This window comes from Melospiza georgiana, chromosome 7 (assembly GCF_028018845.1).
Source record: "Melospiza georgiana isolate bMelGeo1 chromosome 7, bMelGeo1.pri, whole genome shotgun sequence".
Classification (NCBI taxonomy): domain Eukaryota; kingdom Metazoa; phylum Chordata; class Aves; order Passeriformes; family Passerellidae; genus Melospiza; species Melospiza georgiana.
Genome location: NC_080436.1, coordinates 5926226 through 5948385, shown reverse-complemented (window position 1 = coordinate 5948385; position 22160 = coordinate 5926226). Strand labels below are relative to the sequence as shown.

Sequence of the window (22160 nt, the reverse complement as noted above, 5' to 3'; positions counted from 1 at the left end):
CATGTCAAAATTAGAAAATTGCTGTTTTGCTGCTTAACAGAAGATAAATATTGTCATCATGTCATCTGTAGATGGAACCTGCTCCCTACAAGCAGCACAGAGCACTGAGAGTGACAGCAAGGAGGGAAAGCTGTCATGGGCTGTGCAGTGCCTGGATGGGGGCTGCCAGTCAGGATTACAAGAGAGGTGTTAACAAGCCAGAGCCAGGAGAACGGGCCTTTGTGTCCTCAGAGGCTCTTCCCTCAGCCACCAGAAGGTGAACATCCAGCTTCAAAAAGCACAAGACGAAATTTCAAGTGGCAGATCATTCATAGACATGTTATCAAAGCAGGACCACAATTAGAGAATCATTTTGGTTGGAAAAGACCTCTAAGAGCATCAAATCCAACCATAGTGCCTCTGACATTTGCCTGCATCTTCCAGAGGCTGATACCAGGTTTAGATGACAAGTCCAGCCAAACAACTGTGATCCAAGAGTAAAAAAGAGTGGCTTGGTTATTTTTTACACTGGCCACTTCTACCCAAGTTGATGGAATTACTAACATTTATAAGCTAATAAATGCTTTGCTAAACTTTAAACAAAAGTAAGGAGCACAGAGGTGCAAATCCAGACACAAATATGTCAATGCCAGGTCTTCACTCCACAAGAGAGCAGAAGAAATTTACACCTGTTAGTATGGAATGATTATGGCTGGAAAAGACCTAGAAGAGCATCAAATCCAACCATAGTGCCTCTGACATTTGCCTGCATCTTCCAGAGGCTGATATCAGGTTTAGATGACAAGTCCAGCCAAATAACTGTGATCCAATACTTAAAAAAGAGTGGCTTGGTTATTTTTTACACTGACCACTTCTATCCAAATTGATGGAATTACTAACATTTATAAGCTAATAAACGCTTTGCTAAACTCTTAAACAAGAATAAGGAGCACAGAGGTGCAAATCCAGACACAAATATGTCAATTCCAAGTCTGCCCACCACAAGAGAGCAGAAGAAATTTATACCTATTAGTATGGAATGATTATGGCTGGGAAAGACCTATAAGATCATCATTATGGTTGGAAAAGACCTATAAGATTATCAAATCCAACCATAGTGCCTCTGACATTTGCCTGCATCTTCCAGAGGCTGATGACAAGTCCAGCCAAATAACTGTGATCCAATACTAAAAAAAAAAAAAGTGGCTTGGTTATTTTTCACACTGGCCACTTCTACCCAAGTTGATGGAATTACTAACACTTATAAGCTAATAAATGCTTTGCTAAACTTTAAACAAAAGTAAGGAGCACAGAGGTGCAAATCCAGGCACAAATATGTCAATGCCAGGTCTTCCCTCCACATGAGGGCAGAAGAAATTTACACCTGTTAGTATGGAATGATTATGGCTGGAAAAGACCTCTAAGAGCATCAAATCCAACCATAGTGCCTCTGACATTTGCCTGCATCTTCCAGAGGCTGATATCAGGTTTAGATGACAAGACAAGCCAAATAACTGTGATCCAAGAGTAAAAAAAGAGTGGCTTGGTTATTTTTTACATTGGCCACTTCTACCCAAATTGATGGAATTACTAACATTTATAAGCTAATAAATGCTTTGCTGAACTCTTAAACAAGAATAAGGAGCACAGAGGTGCAAATCCAGACACAAATATGTCAATGCCAGGTCTGCCCTCCACATGAGGGCAGAAGAAATTTACACCTATTAGTATGGAATTATTATGGCTGGAAAAGACCTATAAGATCATCATTATGGTTGGAAAAGACCTATAAGATTATCAAATCCAACCATGGTGCCTCTGACATTTGCCTGCATCTTCCAGAGGCTGATGACAAGTCCAGCCAAATAACTGTGATCCATTACTAAAAAAAAAAAGTGGCTTGGTTATTTTTTACACTGGCCACTTCTACCCAAGTTGATGGAATCACTAACACTTATAAGCTAATAAATGCTTTGCTAAACTTTAAACAAAAGTAAGGAGCACAGAGGTGCAAATCCAGACACAAATGTGTCAATGCCAGGTCTGCCCTCCACAAGAGAGCAGAAGAAACTACACCTAGCAGTATGGAATGACTAATTCCAACATGCTGCATAAAGATGTGCTTTGACTAATGCTGAAATTAATTTTGCACATTGAGTTCCTTGAGTATACTGGAGGCAGCAGGAAAATCACCAGGCTGCACCAAGAAGCCAGAACCAGGGGACACAAGGAGAGACCCTCTTAGCAGAGGGGACACGTTAAGTGGAGACACTTCTTGTTCAGAAAAGGAGAACAAGGCAAACAGCAGGTAGAGAAATGCTCCTACCATTAAGAATTCCCAGGCATGTGTTTATTTTGAAATCTAATTATCAATGAAGGATTACATCCAGCTCTTGAAAAGGCAGGAGCTAGTGCAGAATGCAGAATTATCCATTCGGAACAAACAAAGCTCAGGACATTTCACGCTCACAACAAAGCTCAGCTGTAGTGACAAGGCAGTGAAGCCGGCTCGGGTTTGCTCCTCCTCGGCACCGCAGCTCCCGGAGAAGCAGGAAAGGCGCTGGGGCCATCTGTTGGCAGTAGATGGGACAGAGAGGAGCATTTACAGGCCTTTAGCACTTCTCCTCCCAAGGAGAATTTAGTTCCTGCAGCCACAGCTGACATAAGACCACAAAACCATCTCTACTTGGCTTACACAAGCTTGTTGGAGGCTTTTTTCCCTTTTCCCTCAAGTCCTGAATTTAATACATATGGTTAAGAACTGCAAGTGTCCTTTTAGTTCTATTTTACAGGGTTTTTTTTCCCATTTTGCCCTTTACAACTTCCATTAAGCAAGGTATTTTCCACCCAAAAAGTCAAATTGCTAAATAAATGGAAATATGTTCTACCAGAACACACACACATTCTACCAGTTAATGAGAGAGATCCAACAAATTAGGAGAGTACATGAAGGTGAAGCTAAAAAGCTGTACTCCTTCAACCAATATTTCTTCTTTTATTTACAAACTTAATCAAGCAACTTCAATCTTTAGGTCAAACGAACCAAAAAATCCCTCTTTCAAAGACAATGCCATTTGCTTGTTTAAGCTGTGGAGGAATAGATTATCATAAATGGAACTAGATTATCGTGGTTATCATAAAATGGTTAAATGGTTATCATAAATGGAACTGTGGATTATCATAAATGGAACTAGATTATCATGGTTATCATAAAATGGTTAAATGGTTGTCATAAATGGAACTGTGGATTATCATAAATGGAACTAGATTATCATGGTTATCATAAAATGGTTAAATGGTTGTCATAAATGGAACTGTGGATTATCATAAATGGAACTGGATTACCATGGTTAACATAAATGGAACAGTGGATTATCATAACTGGAACTATGGATTATCATGGTTATCATGAATGGAACTAGATTATCATGGTTATCATAAAACGGTTAAATGGTTAACATAAATGGAACTATGGATTATCATAACTGGAACATCATGGTTATCATGAATGGAACTAGATTATCATTATTATCATAAAATGGTTAAATGGTTATCATAAATGGAACTATGGATTATCATAAATAGAACTAGATTATCATGGTTATCATAAAATGATTAAATGGTTATTATAAATGGAACTATGGATTATCAGAACTGGAACTGGATTATCATGGTTATCATGAATGGAACTAGATTATCATGGTTATCATGAATGGAACTAGATTATCGTGGTTATCATAAATTGGTTAAATGGTTATCATAAATGGAACTGTGGATTATCATAACTGGAACTAGATTATCATGTTATCATAAAATGGTTACATGGTTATCGTAAATGGAACTGTGGATTATCATAAATGGAACTATGGATTATCATGGTTATCATAAAATGGTTAAATGGTTGTCATAAATGGAACTGTGGATTATCATAAATGGAACTATGGATTATCATGGTTATCATAAAATGGTTAAATGGTTGTCATAAATGGAACTGTGGATTATCATAAATGGAACTAGACTACCATGGTTATCATGAATGGAACTATGGATTATCATAAATGGAACTATGAATTATCATGGTTATCATGAATGGAACTAGATTATCAGGGTTATCATAAAATGGTTAAATGGTTAACATAAATGAAACTATGGATTATAACTGGAACTAGATTATCATGTTATCATGAATTGAACTAGATTATCATTATTATCATAAAATGGTTAAATGGTCATCATAAATGGAACTGTGGATTATCAGAACTGGAACTAAATTATCATGGTTATCATGAATGGAACTAGATTATCATTATTATCATAAAATGGTTAAATGGTTAACATAAATGGAACTATGGATTATCATAAATAGAACTAGATTATCATGGTTATCATAAAATGATTAAATGGTTATTATAAATGGAACTATGGATTATCAGAACTGGAACTGGATTATCATGGTTATCATGAATGGAACTAGATTATCGTGGTTATCATAAATTGGTTAAATGGTTATCATAAATGGAACTGTGGATTATCATAACTGGAACTAGATTATCATGTTATCATAAAATGGTTACATGGTTATCGTAAATGGAACTGTGGATTATCATAAATGGAACTAGATCACCATGGTTATCATGAATGGAACTAGATTATCATGGTTATCATAAAATGGTTAAATGGTTATCATAAATGGAACTATGGATTATCAGAATTGGAACTAAATTATCATGGTTATCACGAATGGAACTAAATTATCATGGTTATCATGAATGGAACTAGATTATCGTGGTTATCATAAATTGGTTAAATGGTTATCATAAATGGAACTGTGGATTATCATGAATGGAACTAGATTATCATGTTATCATAAAATGGTTACATGGTTATCATAAATGGAACTGTGGATTATCATAAATGGAACTAGATTACCATGGTTATCATGAATGGAACTAGATTATCATGGTTATCATAAAATGGTTAAATGGTTATCATAAATGGAACTATGGATTATCAGAATTGGAACTAAATTATCATGGTTATCACGAATGGAACTAGATTATCATGGTTATCATGAATGGGAACTAGATTATCATGGTTATCATAAATGGAACTATGGATTATCATAACTGGAACTAGATTATCATGGTTATCATAAAATGGTTAAATGGTTATCATAAATGGAACTGTGGATTATCATAAATGGAACTATGGATTATCATGGTTATCATGAATGGAACTAGATTATCACAGTTATCATAAAACGGTTAAATGGTTATCATAAATGGAACTAATTATCATTATTATAATAAAATGGTTAAATGGTTATTATAAATGGAACTGTGGATTATCATAACTGGAACTAGATTATCATGGTTATCATAAAATGGTTAAATGGTTATCATAAATGGAACTGTGGATTATCATAAATGGAACTAGATTATCATGGTTATCACGAATGGAACTAGATTATCATGGTTTTCATAAAATGGAACTATGGATTATCAGAACTGGAACTAGATTATCCACAACTCATAAATGGTCAAGGAGGACAAATATGAATTAAAGAGTTTATATGAATTGTGAATTCTTTCCAGGATCCTGCAAGCTTCTCACCTGAAAATCCTCCAAATGAATTCCCTACGGACTTTTCCCTAATAACAAACACAGAAGAAGCTGTGCTTACCCTTTAATAAAGAGAAACATGCAAGAAGTTACCCAGCCTCAGAAAGGAGACAGGTGACAAGCAAGCATTATTGCAAAAGAAATGGTCATTTGTTTCCAGGTTTCCAAATCAGCACTTGGGAAGATGGATTGCTTTGACTCATTGCCAGTTTCCATATTCTCAAGTGCTGCATTTGAAACCATTGCATTATTTTACATTTGCCTTGACCTCCCCCCTCAGGGAAGGCAGATGTTAATCTGTGACCCATCTCTCAACCATGACACACACAGATCCAGTCCCAAAGGCAAGGAAGTGCACAGCTGATAGCTCAGACACCTGAAAACAAGATTGAAAAGCCATCCTGCTGTTTGCCATCACATGCTCACACAAGCACACCGTCTCCTCTGCTCTCCTTCCTGGTGTGTCATTAACTGGTACCAAAGCAATAAAGGAGCTCTCTCACAGGCTCAGAGGAATTATCTTCGTTATTTTACTGGGTTAATTATAATGACCATGCAGAGTCCAGCACAGCAGGCTAGCCATGGGTGAAACCTTTCTGTGAGTGTCCTGAGAGTGCAAGGAGGGGAAGCTGTCATGAGCTGAGAAAACTAAAGGGCTCCTGGAACAGCAGATCACCAAAACTGGTCCAAATACAGCACCTCTCTCTCCAAACTCAGCAGATGCTCTGCACAGAGGCAAATTCTTCCTTCCTCAGAGGGATGAAAACTCCTTATTTCCTCCTACCTTGAAGCACCAGGAGCTTTCTCCCAGCTATTTCCCACCCACTCCTTGTAACACCTGGCTGTGCTAAGGTCTCCTGTCACCCTCTGGTGTTGCAGCTCACTGTCCCTCTCCCTGGAACCCACAATTTGCCCCATCCCTTCCCTCAGCACAGCAGAAGCACAGGCAGCACCCAGACCTGAAAGGGAGTGCCCAGGCACTGGGGGTTGTTGTCACCTTATCACAGGGCTTCCACGCTGCTGTCTCCTTATCACAGAAGTGTCACACCTTCTTGGTGTTTCTCATGGGCATCTCTCAGAGCACTGACTCTTTCTTCTTCACAAAGCAGCCACTGACCCCAGTTCCCTTCTCACCCAGCCACCCCACTCTTTTACAGCATCTTCTTCTCATTGCTCACTGCTGTGGCCTGGTAAATTCAGGCCTGCTCCTCATCTTTGATAATCTCCTTAGGGGTAAGTAAGATTACTCTCTACACTATCTTTATTTTCTGATATTCTATCCCCCTACAGGGGGTTCCTCTCTCCACAGCAGATTTGGGACTCTGCACTGACTCCTTCAGTCCCAAATCTTTAATTGCCATGCAAGAGCTGGTCCTAGAACAATTTGTCCTTACTGTAAAAAATAGTCCCATGTGGAAGGGCTGTGTGATGGGGCAATTTCCCATTAGTTCAGAATATTCAGAGTTGAACAGGTCACATTTTCTATTTTAATTAATTGGATTTTCCTCTTTAATGACTATGAAGATAAACGTGACTGCTGGTTGCTACAGGAAGAGTCACATTTATTTTCATTTTTATTTTCATTTATTAGTTTAACTCAACATTAAGTTCATCCCCACTAGAACCTTTCTTGAGAACAATTTTGATTTCAGTGAAAATAATAACTAGTAGTAGTAGTAAATGGGGACAATCCTTCAGAGTCATTATAAACAACACAACACTCTTAGTTTTCATGCCTGCTAACCTTGTTTATGATCTCTTTTAAATAAGAAAAAAAGGGATAATTCAATTAGCTTTAATTAAATTCTGGGTATTAGACCCTAACAGCTAATGAAAATGATACAGATTTGTTTTTATAACTAATGAAGCCCCAGAGAATTAGACTTCATTTTACTTTGGGGTAGGGTGGCAGCTACAAGTCTGTTTCCCTTTACACACATGGAAAAACATTACTGGCTGTGAAAACAACAAGAAAAAAAATTGCCCATAAAATCAAACTGGAAGAGAAATGCTTCTTTCAGGAAAAAAAAATTCTCAACTAATTTGAGGGGAAAAAAAAAAACACACCAGGAACCAAACCCAAACCAACAAATCTAAACCCCACACTGAAAATACACAAAGAGGATAAAGGCTGGTATTTTCAAGACCAGTTTGACACAATAGTTTTATCAGTTCACAGAGGGCTCCTGCAAGTTAAAAGATCATAACCAAGGGATCACTTTGCTTGTGTTATTTTAGTTCCTTTTCAAAGGAAACTTTGGGATCACCCTGCAGCCCTACCTAGCTACACAAGGCTTTGCTAATGAGCACCTCAATGAGGATGGAGCAGCTGGATAAAAACCTCAGCAGAGCTAATGAGGAACAGAAGCCATTTCCCACTTTAGCTCAATAATTATAAACATCAAAAGACAACAGAGAAAGGAACTCACACACAGGACTGGAAAAGCCCATCCCACTGCCCACACTCCAGTTGGAAATCAGCTTTTTTTTTGGCTGCACCAATGCCAGTGAGGAATGCTAGCAACACCACTGAACTTCAATAATCAAAACATGTTTATCATCCTTTCTGTCTACAGCATGAACTGCCTAATTTTTCATTTATCACCAAAATGCTTTGCAATGAAACCTTACTGGCATATCACCAACATGCCAATATTCCAAGTCTCCACAAGCTGCAGGGATGCTGTTTCCTTAGATGAAATACCTGTGCTCCAAAGGAGCACCAGGCACATTGCTGCAAACCACACCTGTGTGAAAACTTGTCAGGGCAGACCCATTTTTTTCAGAACCAGTCAGTCATGACTGCATTCATTACAAATTCTCAGGAAATCATGGAAGGGTAATTTGTAAACAGTGTTTTAATAAAGAGGAATATGCAGGACTTGTGACAAGAGATAACAAGAGATCTCTCCCTCAAAGCTTTTGAGTCCTGTGAGGACAGCATTTCATTTTCTCCCCCCTAATTCCATATTAATGACATCAAATATGAGATCTGAACTCAGCTCAGCTGACACTTCCATTTAGAAAGGTCTCCTGCAGCAGGAGTGGCTTATTAGAATGCCTTTGGAAGAGGACAGAGTTATTTATCAAGAACAGCCTCTGTCTCAGCAGCCAGAAGTGCTGTATAAATGTCAGGTGCTTACAGAGGAATCAATTCTTCAGTAGATGCAGCTTATTAACCACCCAGCATTTGTGTTATATGATTTAACACAAAGTACATTTAAATTGCCAGAGCACAAACTCTTTGAAATGACCTCTCAGAAGGGAGCTGCCATGAGTCCACTGATGAGTGGGACATGTTTTCCAAAGAAATGGGCAAGGACAACCCCTGCAAAGAGCAAAGCCATGAAGTTGTACCACTCCAGGAACTGGTTAAGATATAACAGCATCATGAGTGATAGCTGGCATTCCAAGAATAATATTGGGCTTACATAAAACTGAGAAAACCCCAATTCTTGTCCTTCCCTTCAGAGCATAGGGCTCAGCATGGGAATCATATTTGCATCAGGTGGTGGATGTCAACACTTTTATAATGTTAACCAATGTTTCACAGAGTTATTCTCATGTACATAACTCAGAGCTTGTGCTGCCTGAGTTACCAGTGAACTGATCAAGGTCACTCAGTGAGATCTGAAATACTTCCTAAACTCCTTGTGACAAATCAGAGACAGCTTCCTGGCACACAAGGCCAAAACATTTAAATGCTTATCACTTCCTAAAACTCACAGGTATAACTGGCACTGTAATGCTCTGACATTTTCCAACTACAATCATCTTTGATCATTCAGTCATTTCTTGATGAAATCAGAGAATCAGGTTGGAAACTTCCCAGAAAACCCAGAAGAAAAAGATCATAAAATGAGATTTCCCTCCCTGAAATAGGATACTCTGAAGTAACTCATTTCCAGGATATTTTTAAAACAACCTTGTCTTTTTAAACCTCTGCTTAAAGCTGAACTATCACAGGTGTAACTGGCACTGTAATGCTCTGACATTTTCCAACTACAATCATCTTTGATCATTCAGTCATTTCTTGATGAAATCAGAGAATCAGGTTGGAAACTTCCCAGTAAACCCAGAATGAGATTTCCCTCCCTGAAATAGGATGTTCTGAAGTAACAGGTTTTCAGAATATTTTTAAAACAACATTGTCTCTTTAAACCTCTGCTTAAAGCTGAACTAGAAGATGAAGGTCCTACCTTGATGGAAGCAACGTGGAGCAAAGTCTCTCCCTTGTAATTCCTTCTGGCAATGGAGTTGACACCAGGGGATTTCACCACAGAAGGACTGAGTGGGGTTGCTCCTTGACTGCAACTCTTGGAAGTGGATGGGGTAGAGGGAGACTCTGGAAGTGAAGGGCTGTTTGTGGCCTGAAGGGCTGCAGATCTTCTGGTCTTCATTCCAGTGTCAGTGAGTTTGGGTGCAGAGGAGGAAATGTGGACTGGTGTCAGCTCAGTGGCTGGGGAGCTGGGGGAGCCCTGCAGAGACTCCTCTGAGCCATCAGCCTGCCTGTTCCCAGGAGTGCCCCTCTCACTCCTCCTGGCTCTCTTGGACTGAGGAGTACCCTGCAGTCTGCACTGCTCCCTGCCACGCTTCAAGGGTGTGACTTCACTTGCTGCTGACAGCAATGTCTCTGCAGCACCACGTGTTTCCTGGCTCTCTGCTGCAGGGCACACAGCCTCACTGTTCTCTTTCTTCTCTGGGGATTCCACCTGTGGTAGAACTTCCTTATCTTCTGCATTACTGCTGGAGTCAGCTTCCTTCACAGGCTCCTGCTGAGGTGTGTGCTCAGGACTCTCTGGTTCCTGAGTGCACAGCACGACTGGCTGACTGCAGATGGTCACACACTTTTCCTTGGGAGCCTTCTCAGCTTTTTTGTGCTCAGGTTTCTCTAAGCTCCACACTTTGTTAATGTCTGCTAGATGTTTCTTCTTCGTCTTCTTAATCTGTCTCTGAGTTGGTTTTTTTGTTGGCTTAGAGGGCTTTTCATGAGGAGGGGAAGGAAAAAAATCATAAACTGAAGATGTGTCTTGAGCAAGGTGAGTGCTTTTAGTGCCAGCCTGACTCCTGTTCACAACACATCGAATCTTCCTGCTCCTGGGGCTGAACCACATTTTTATCTGCTCCTTCTTGCTCTTCTTCTCCAACTCTGACTCAGGGGGTGTGGATGGATCCTCTGCTGAACCTAAGAGCATGAGCAAAGGGGAAAAATAATTATAGAGTACTCTTCAGAACCTCACAAAGCAAAAAAAAAAAACATAACAACTGCAAGGATTGATGAAGTGTTACCAAATACAATCTATGAGTGCCTTCATTCCTTCTCAGAAGGCACATGTGGTGACTTCAAAAGCCCTGGCAAGGTGACACTCCTGAGAAGGCACAGTGACTTTAAAAGCCTGGCAAGGTGACACTCCTGACAAGGCACATGTGGTGACTTCAAAAGCCCTGGCAAGGTGACACTCCTGACAAGGCACATGTGGTGACTTCAAAAGCCCTGGCAAGGTGACACTCCTGACAAGGCACATGTGGTGACTTCAAAAGCCCTGGCAAGGTGACACTCCTGACAAGGCACAGTGACTTTAAAAGCCCTGGCAAGGTGACACTCCTGACAAGGCACATAGAGTGACTTCAAAAGCCTTGGCAAGGTGACACTCCTGAGAAGGCACAGTGACTTTAAAAGCCTGGCAAGGTGACACTCCTGAGAAGGCACATGTGGTGACTTTAAAAGCCCTGGCAAGGTGACACTCCTGACAAGGCACATGTGGTGACTTTAAAAGCCCTGGCAAGGTGACACTCCTGACAAGGCACAGTGACTTTAAAAGGCCTGGCAAGGTGACACTCCTGACAAGGCACACACAGTGACTTTAAAAGCCCTGGCCAGGTGACACTCCTGACAAGGCACAGTGACTTTAGAAGCCCTGGCCAGGCCACAAGCCACTGTGGAGCTCAGAGATCCAACAGGCCAATGAGCATCCTGGCAAATAAAATTCCTTCAGCAGTCAGGGTTCAGAGCACAGCAGAGTTCTGAGCAGGTCAGAAAAGGACAGAAGTTGGTTTTCTCACTGAGTTTTCCTTGGAAATAGGGTTGACAAAGAGGCATGTGCATACATAAAAGAGCACAGAAACAATTTTCTAAAGAGGTATAAGAGTTCATCCAAAGATGGAAAGCAAAAATAGGTGTAAGCAAGCAAAAACAATGTCCTTATAAAAATGTCAAACATTCCTGAGAAATTTTGACTGATTCCACAGATATAGCAGATGAAGCAAAGGAATATATATAGAAAATCTGTAAGCAATTGTGTCCTGTCATTTGATCCTCTACCCCTGGGTAGTAAATAACTTCAAGGAAGTTCAGCATTTTGATGATCTCAAACATTTCTTTAAAAACATGCAGTGGAGCAATTTTATAAATCACATCATACAGCACATTACAAATCAATGAGCAGGGTGATGCAGGAATATCCTGTACCCCCAGCACATGAAATAGCAGTGAGAACAAGGACTGAGCACATAAATATTGTCTCCAATGGCCTAAGAATAAATTAAGGAGTATAAAGTGACCTCAAAGTCAGACACTAATTTCATTTCACCATTTTTTGACACAAAAGAACCACAGATGATTTTTCACCAATTCCTTCATTCTGAACTGGTGTTATTTTAGGTTATTTGGACAAAGTAAATGCACAACTCACTCCTCCTGTTGCCTCAAACTTCAGGGACTACCACTCACAAAAGTCTTGGTGATTTATAACAACCAAACATAAAACCAATATGAATTTTGTTTTGAAGCAGCACTAAGACCAAGATTAGAAGGGAGGGGAGGGTTTTAAGTATTCTTAAAACAAGCAATAAAGTCTCAATTATTAAAAGTGACAGACACTCACTGCAACAATCTATCACTTGCACTTCAGTGCATGAAGTTTCTATGGCTAATTTATTATCTCCACACCTTCTATTTTTGGTGTTAGTAACTACAGCCAGTTTTTCACAGCAAGCTGGGATAAACTCATAGCAACCAACACACTGGTTCCAATCCCTTAGTCACAAAAAGTGCTTTTGAAACTCCACTTAAAAGAGAACTGTGCAGCTAGTAATTCAACACTAAAACAGACATGCACAGTTGTCTTTTACTGCAATATTGCAAAGTTAAATGTTTCCTTAATCTTGATTTCAATTACCCTACTTACCCCTGGAATTAAATCCTGTTACATATTAGATTCAGCTAGAGGAATATGTAAGGCATCAGACCAAAAGTGTCATTAAGAATACAGCTGGAGGCTAGTTAATCAATCATTTAGCCATCTAAAGATAATCATCAAGTACAGAACTGCAGCTATTTGGTTTTCCTCTAGGGCTGGGCTTGGTGCAAACAAGAGAAAAAGCACTGAAATTAGACTGAAATCTCAGAACTAGCTAGCCTTGAGAACACATCCACTCTCATTCTGCCAATAACATCTCAAAAAAGGAAGAGCTTGATTGCAAACAGATGCAAAATATAAAACACAAGTGACTACTTTCTCATCTTGCCAGTGTTTACACAAACTAGCAGATCTCCTTGTCAAATATTTACCTTGCTAAAAGAATCAGTCATCCCCAAGTAGAGAGAAATACTAAAATCAGCTTGCAGAAGTCATTTGTGCAACAATTTTATGATGGCCAGAATTCTTTTTGATGTGTGTAGCACAGCAAGACTTTAAAGTCCAAGTGACAAATTCAATCAAAGGCAGAGTCCTTCAGAAGTATGATCTAAAGCAGCAGAACACAATGAAGCATTTCCACTGGCTGTACCACTTGTGGCAGCAGGAAAGCCTGTGAAAAATCCACCACCAGGCTTCCTGCACTCATCTGCTCATTGCTGGTTGCTCAGCAGGGATTTACCAGGCAGGTTATTACAAACCTGCTGCAAACATAACATGCTAAATAAATACTTGCCAAGGAGTGTTTTCCATGTTCTAGAACAGGGAGGCACTCAGAGGACATGATTAAAAGATGTCAAAGAGATCCACCCATCCAGAGGCCAGCCCTGCACAACCAGGGCAGGAAATTGCATTTTCTGCTACCCCTTCCTCCATTTCCAAAGTGTGCAAGGTACAAGCAAGGTCCAAGTTGCAAATGACAAATGGCCAATCTACTTCCCTGAAAATCAAACCTTTTGATGGACCCAGAGCTGTGAGAGAGAGGAATAAAGAGGGGAGATGCAGAGCCAAGAAGCTGAAAGGAAGTTCTTATGATTTAATAAGTAAATGTTAATTTATATAAAGAGGGTATTATCTGGTAGCTAAGTTCATTCAGTTAAAGTACCTTCAGAGAAAATTGCTCACAATAAAATCAATCCCAATGAATTCTCTGCTGGCTCTGTGTTTGAAGCCAGAGCTTGGATTTTAACAGGATTGAAAAAAATTACTATCATGATTTTGATTTGTCTTTTTAATACATAAGTGTCCTCACAAAAATTTTCAGAGAGGCATTTAGACAAGGTAAATCAGTAGTGCATTCCTTACTAATTCTGGATTTCAAGCATGTGCAATAGCATAAAGAGCATCCACAATAACAGCATTAGAATCAGCCTACAATAAATGCAGTAAATTTAGTCTCCATCACCTATTAAATGTAACATTCAGATACACAATGCAGCAACTGAGTTGTTTCTAATTCAGAGTTAATAAGCACAAGTTTCTCAATGCTGGCATTTAATAGAGTTGGATTTCTTAAGTGTTAAAAGGGTTGAGAGTACACAGAAACACCAGGACATGGTCAGGGCCTTGCAACCAGAGCTCCAAGTCCTGCTGCAGTGCAATAGCAGGCTAGTGCAGGGGGGAAAAAAGGAGCAATTAGAAAATGTGGTTTAGCTATCATTAATCTGCATCAAAGGAAAATAATGATGCACATTGTGTGCCTTTCCAATTATTCTCTATTATGGGTTTCAGAACAGAAGTTGAGAAATCTCTTTGACAAACTAGTCCCTTATTAAAAATCACAGGGAAGAGCTTTGGTACCATCTGTGCAACATTAGTGCCTTCACTGAAGAGTGATCATTTTGCAAGTTAAGTATTCAACACTGAAGGGGAAAGGGAGAAATCCCAGCTATTCAAAACTTAATCTTTAGATGCCATGAAAAATGTCCCAGCAGCCATGAAATGCAATGTAACCTGTTACAACAGGAGTTCCACAGCCAGTAAATGTGAAACAGAGTCATCTCACTGACTGTCCACCAGCATCAGCTTGGGAAGCTCTGACCAACTCCTGCAAGCTGCAGCTCTGCAGGAGAAGAGGGAGGAAGGCTTTCTGTTTGATGTGTAAAACTGAAGCAGATTGCTACAAAGAACAAGGTAAAAATCAACTATAAATGCTTGGTGATGGTTCTGAGAATTTAACACAACCCCTTCTTTTTAAAGAACATTACACAGAGAAGTATTTACAACTTCTCTGTCAAAATGATCACTGTAAATCCACAAATCTAGGGTTTTATGTGCACTATGCCCATGGTTCCACCCATCATCCCACCAGGGTCAGTTCCCAACGTGCCTTGGACACTTCCACATCAGAGCTGAAGGGTTTGAGTGCAGACATCCCACCTGTGGTGCCTGCAGGCAGCTTTTCCCTTCACCCTTAGGAAGGCACAGCACAGGGCAGCCAAAAATTCAGGCACCTCTCTTCATCTTGCCAGGGACTAGGCACAAAAAACCTCCAACAAGTGAATTCATTTGGAGGCTCAGCATTTCCTACCTAGAGCTTAAATTTTCCACCTAGAATTTGCATTTTCCACAGCCAGTTTCAGGTTTGTTTGTCAATTCATCTTCAGTCACCCCAGGAGTGTCACTGGCTGTGTTTCCCTCTAATTTAAAAGGGAAGTATTAGCTCTTTTGTGCAGTCTTTCCTGAATTATTTGCTGCTGCTCCTTACAATGCACATGCTGTTTGGCAGGAGCTATTTTTATCCCAATGGAATACAAAGTGAGATCCCTCTCATGTCTACTGTGGAACCTCAGGGTACAGGGATTTTTGTATTTGAAATATTCAGTGTGAGCTTAACCCTATCCTTTTCAGTCACAGCACTTCCATGGGGTTTTTTAAAAGAAAAATACACAACTCAAGGCATGCACTAGCTCTGTCAGAGACAAAAAAAAAATTACTAGCAGGATGCACTTAGAAATTTCAGTGTCAACAAGGATCTCCAACAAGATTCAAGAGAAGCCACAACTGTCTCAAAACAAGCAAATGTGCAAAAGGGACATAAAACATAAATATATGGAAATATTATTATTTTCAACTGCTTCTCTTCCTTTCCTGCACCGTAAGATTGATTTTTCAGTCTACTTCCTTTAGTGGAACATGAAGTACAATTTCTGACCTTCTAACACAAAAGAAAACATTGTTGACAGAAGTGCTGTAAGAACATGAAGCAAGTCCTTAACAAGAGAAGAGAACCAATGATTCTCCAAACTCAAACGTATTTCTCTTTGGATACATTAAGTTCAAGGCAGAACTTCATGGATCCAGACATCTATGGGAGGTGAGGGCCAAAACATCCTGAAGAATTTGCTCTCAAAATCTCTAAAGCTGCAATATCCTGTGATTTTCACCCATATTTTTCTCCCAGTATATAAATGGCTGTTCTTAGAGGTGTGCTCATTTATTTATCAATTCAGGCCATTCCTGACAGTGAACTATTACAGCTGGGGAGGATTTTCTCCTACCCTCAGTATCAAACATCCCAAAGGCCCCTGTGCTAATCCTTAGCACGCTGCAAAGATTCCAAGTGACAGGAAGGCATCTCCCAAATCATTTCTATGAAACACTCTTGTAAACTTCTATTTTGTGTCTGCTTTTAAGTCAGAACAAGGGATAAAAAGAGCCTCATTTAGTTCTGTGGCCCAGCAACACCACACACACTTCATTCTAGAAGAACTATGGGATTAAATGTACTATTCAATTTTTAGTACAGTTAAACATCAGACCCATTTTTAAGAGTTAATCCATCTCTAAGAGCTCTCCAAAACACCTAAACAGTATCAATAATGCTACCATGTTGTAATTTAAATGGTTTATTTATAGCATCACAAACAGTTCCTCTCAGAATGATTCTCTTCCAAGTGTGCTTTTAAAAGCCTTCATCACTTAAAATGTTTCCCTGAAATCCTGTTTAAGCCATCATCTGTTTTCTATGCTCCAGAAGATTTAATCACCATAGGATTTTATACCTATATAAAATGTATTCCTTTACACTTGGACACAGGCTTCCAGCCTCGTCACTTAAAATCCATTTTGGTGTCAATAAAGAGATATTCCATAAATGAGTGAAGGTGCTGATGGGATTGCACACAGAAAAGGAATCTTTAACTTAGACAAACATATTAGAAAGCAACAATGTAGGAAGAATCACCTATTCTGTATTTGACAACTAAATGAATGTTTTCTAAAACTTGGTATTGCATAAACGCTTCTCTCTGAGCTTGCAGAAGAAACACACAATCACCTATGTGGATTTCACCACACTTTTTCCCACTTTGACAAACAACCTAAAATTTGATAGAGATTCATTCCCAGAGTACATTCCCTGCAATCTCCTAGCACAGATTAGCTGATTGTTAGGGACCAGAAAACAAATAAGTTAAGACTTGCTTCTTTCCTCTTTTTAGGCAAAGAACACAGATCATTTTTCCCATGTGCAAAAAATCTGAACTGAAAATTACTGGGACAGCAGGCACGGCTCAGTCAGTGCACAGCAACCCAGAGGCAGGAGAAGACATGCATTAATTCTTTAATGTAGAATTTTACACACAGGGGCTCCCATAAGATATGGCAAGCTGTGCCCCATGACTCAGCAATCTCTCCCACCTTCATCTCATTGTGGAAAACTGATTCTAATGAGTTATGGACTAACCTGCTCACACGGATTTCTTACTAAAACAGATTCAAAGAACGAGCAATCCACACAGACAGCTCTCTTCAAACCACATTTTCCAAACACGATTTGGAGCAGCCTCAGGGGAATTTGAAGCAGGGCTGCACTGCTCATTTGCTGGACAATGAAAGGGGTGGCCTGGAGCGTGCAGCCCCCAGGGGTGAGCCTCACCTGAGCTGTGGGTGCTCAGCAGCCTCCGCAGCTTGCTGCACAGCTGGATCATGTTGTCCAGCTGCCGGTTGATCTGCGCGTCCTGCACCCAGGCTGGCACGTGGCACACGGGGCACCCGCTGCCAACGCTGTCACCCACGCAGGACCTGCAAGGCACAGGGAGAAGCCATCAGCCAGGGGAGTCACCCTCTGCACCCACCATCAGCCATGCCACGGCCCAGCCAGGATCTCTTACTGGGGCAACAGAAAGCCCACACGAGTCAGTCACAAACACAGGACACGTTTACCATGGCTGAACATGTTGCATGAATCTGTCTGATCATTCGGTGTCCATTCACACTAAGATAAAAGAATTACAACAGGGACTTCACAAACTTAAGGAAGAAGACGGTTTAGGAATTGACGAATGGCTTAAAGGCCTAGGACTTGGGCCATGGCTGAGGAACCTTGTGATCTATGCTATAGGACTGCTGGGTGTAATTTTACTGTTTTTGCTTATTTTGCCTTGTATCTTTAACTATATTCAAAACATGGTCAGCCGTACAATAGCAAAAACATGGCAAACTAATCTCCTTGCTCAAGAAGAAAACGGGGGAAATGTGGAGAGATTTATTCATAATTGGTTAGCTGAGAAAGGCCACACTGACTTAATGCCACTGGTTAAACTGAAGGAGAAAAGTCAGCAGTCAGCAAGCTGAAAGGAAGAGTCAGCAGCGACCTTGCTGCAACATGAGGATAGGGAGTTGAGATTAGTCCTGAATATATCCTAAGAATATGTAGAAAGTATCAAAAGTAGAACCATAGGAATGTAGAAGTAGGCGTAGGTGCTGATATGTAAGCTGACCAATCCTGAGCTCAACTTTTGCAATATGTATGAAGCTCATTATTAACTGTATTTAACCCGCCGTACTGATCAATAAAATTGGGCCTGTGATGATCAAATTGATGTCCTGGTCTCCTTCCGTTGACATGAACAGAAAATCAAGCAACCCACTTCCCAAGCCTGGTCAGGACAGCCATGAAAAACACAGCACCTCACAAGCTGACCCAAATTTTCAAATGCTCCACTGCTGTTGGACTCCAGGTAACAATCAGGCTTCACTGTTAAAACCACAAATTCTTTTACATCTATTCTGCAGCCTTCCTGCACTTTTAAATAAGTGCCAGAAAGCCAACCCACAGTAAACTACAATTTCCACTTTCTCCTAGTTAAAATCTGCTTGGTGCTGTGAAGAACTTTCACCTGTGTGAACATTTCTGTATGAAGTCCCACGAGGATCTTCAGGTGCTCAGAGTATTTTCTCACTGCTCTTTCCCAGCATTTATGCCAGATGATCATGGTGGGATAGGTGGGGAAAAACAGATTTACTCACTAATACCACTCTCCCCAAAGCAGCCTCAAATCTGTTATTCTAAAGTCAGAGTTGAGAGTGCTTCTTTAAAAGTCCCAGATCCAACAGAATTTAACTCATTTTTACTCCAGGGTTACATCAAAGGTACTGGAAATTTATATTTCAACAGGTAAACATCAATGGACAACATGCAGGCAGACAATTGAGTTGTAACTGAAACAGCAGCAACTTGGACTTACTGGAGAGATTATAAAGGTGTGGCAAATACGTTGTGGTTTTATGTAATTTAGTTTTGAGAATAGTTCATAGTGGCTGCAAATATTATTGAAAATATCTAATTTGCTTCTAAAGAAATTAATCTGAATTTCTTTAGGTTAAGTTTAAAAAATAGCCACTGCCCAAGACTCAATCATCAAAGGACAGGTGGAATTGCTGCTAAAAGGTCAGGGATGAAGGAGAGAAAAGATCAGGCACAACAATAACTCAGATAACAGCAAATAAACTCCTTTTTCTGGAGCAAGAAACAGCTGCTAATGAGTGCTTAAAACTCCTGTTAGCTGTTCTTTCCTGCCTCATCAATACAAACTGCATTGTTCTCTTGATATTTGGAAAATTTTTCTTGAAAAACCCCACAAAACTCTAAGGAACAGTGGGTGATTGAAATCTATCACATAGAATACACAGAGGTTATCCAAAATAAAACCACACGGCCTTAGATGCCCAACAGCTGAACAATTACATTTATTAATATTATTAATGTTCATGCTTATAAATAATTTTTACAAGTTTCTGCGGGTTAACTTACAAAATGATCCATAGGTATGTTGTATAAATGAAATAAATGATTTAAATAATTCCTTCAAACAGCAGAATCATAGAATGGTTCCAGCTGGGAGGGACCTTAAGGCCCATCTCATTCCACCTCCTGTCATGGCAGGGACTTCCCACTGTCCCAGGTTGCTCCAAGCCCTGTCCAGCCTGGCCTTGGACACTTCCAGGGGCAGCCACAGCTTCTCTGGGCACCCTGTGCCTCTCCACCCTCACAGGGAAGAATTTCTTCCCAATATCCAAAGTAAACCTGCTCTCTTTCAGCGTGAAGCCATTCCCCTTAACCCTGTCCCTATGTGCCTTTGTAAAAGGTCCCTCTTCAAGAGCCTTCTACAGCCATTAGTGGCCACAGCTGAGAGAAAAGACGTGTCTGGAGAGAAATAAATCACCTGTGCATCTTTTAGTGCATGCATACTAAAGGGGAAGAGATGCTGAGGGCACCTGTCCCACAATCAGGTACTCCTTAAAAAGCCAGTAAATATATTTTACTTGTGTTTTACCTTTCAGGCCTTCAACACTGTAAACTCCTATTAGCAAAGTGCAGCTGAAGAGAGGGAGTGGATACACACCCGTGAGGGTTTCTTCAGCTTTTACGGACATACTGACTATAACAGGACATAAAGCTGAGTATCTATGCCAGTTTACAAGTAGAGGTTAGACAGTATCTTTCTTCCTCACCCTGACAAAGGTAGGATTTTATCAGACTGCTTACAGACTCATTAAGATACACAGCAGACCTTTTAACTCCCCGTGTTTGCATGTGCATGCCCTGAAGAGCAGTGACACACACGGCGGCCAAAATATTCCCCCACCTCGCTCAAAGGCGGCTCTGGGGCACAGATATTTCAGCCCCAGACTGTATTGACAATGCAGTGAGTTGTCCCACAACAGGTAACCTGACCACCGCCACCTCAGAAGCGCCTCGCTGGTAGAACGTTTCTAATTAAAGTCAGTTTAAGTTAAAAGTTCACTTTAAGTTCAGTTTTTTGAAGTACTCAGATTATTTGACCAGCTCTAAGCAGAGGTAAGCCTGCCTGTGCCGATGTGTTTGGATGTGTGTGAGAACAGCAACAGGCACAGCAGCAGAACTGAAGGAGCAAAGCCTTGGTAGAAGGCCAAGCCAACAACAAGCAGCACCCAGCCCTCAGGAGCAGAGGAAAACCCCCCTCGGAAACAGGAAAACACTTTTCCAAGCCGCTCTTTTTTATTTATGTGAGAAGAAAGGAGTTGAGGGTGATGCGAACTGCAGGTTGTTTTGGATTTTTTACCTCACTACAAGCGGACAGTTCCCTCCACCACACTGAAAGCCCCCTTCACACCTGGCCAGCAGCATCCTGAAGCCTAAACCAGAATTTCTACATGAGACTCTCAGGGGAACAGCGGCTCCCGCTCTCCTGTCCCCCCCAGCTCCCCGGGAGGAGCAGCCGGCCCCAGCCGTGCCCATTGCCGGTCCTTTCCCACAGCACGGCGGCGGCCCCGGTACTTACAGGCAGAAGACGTGCTCGCACTGCCCCAGGGACACGGGCTCCCGCAGGACACCGGCGCTGTGGGCAGAGCAAGGAGAAACGCGGCACTTTTAACACACACAGCAGGGGCTGTGGGGGAAGACAGGGTGGGGGGGAAGGTGGAAGGAGGACGTCCATTACCAGCGGGAGCAGGTCAGTGCCTTCTCCAGCCGCCCCAGCGCGGCGCGGGTGTGGGACCAGGTGTGCCCGGGCGGCGCCATGGAGGGGGCAGCGGGGCGGAGGGGGCTGCCTGGGGCCGGCTGGTTGCCCGAGCGTCCGCGCAGCGCCTCCCTCATCGCTCCCCTCACAGCGGTTCCCTCATCAGCTCCGACCCGAGCCCACCCTTCCCTCAGCGCTTCCCGCCGCCGCTCCGAATCCCCCACCCGCCCCTTCTGCGCAGGCGCAGAGGCCGCGCGCGCGCTGCCGGCCCTCAGCGTTTCCCGCGCGCCGGGAGCGGGGCGGGGCCGCCCGTGAGGGAGGGCCGGGGAAATGGCGGGCCCGGCGAAACTCGGGGCGGAGAGCCAGGAGCACGGGCTGTGGCAGAAAAATTGGGTGTTAATGTCTTCACGTGCGACTCCATGGGTGGGAGTCTGCAGTAATTACAGGGAAAATAGGTTGTTAATGTCCTCAGGATCGACTAGGTCTGAAAGAATAGCTCGACAGTCTTGACAGTGTTTTTGTCTCTACGAACATCAAACTGCGGGAGCTTGTTGTAGTTTAAACTTCTGAACTTCAGGGTAATGGTAGAAATGGCTCCGCACGAGTCTCTAACTCTACTTCAGTGTCTGAACTTCCCAAC

At 41.5% G+C, this 22160-nt stretch overlaps 1 protein-coding gene across 1 annotated transcript in view; it reads right to left on the bottom strand.

Moving 5' to 3' along the window:
* The window catches only part of BARD1 (BRCA1 associated RING domain 1), a 46812-nt gene extending 25155 nt beyond the window's left edge, over positions 1–21657 (bottom strand). Inside the window, exons 1-4 of the mRNA XM_058028169.1 lie at positions 21503–21657; positions 21344–21400; positions 17677–17822; positions 9801–10786 (exon numbers count right to left, since the gene is read on the bottom strand). Of these exons, the coding sequence (XP_057884152.1) occupies positions 9801–10786; positions 17677–17822; positions 21344–21400; positions 21503–21657 (1344 nt within the window). The remainder of the gene's footprint in view (positions 1–9800; positions 10787–17676; positions 17823–21343; positions 21401–21502) is intronic.
* Positions 21658–22160: the final 503 nt, after the last annotated feature.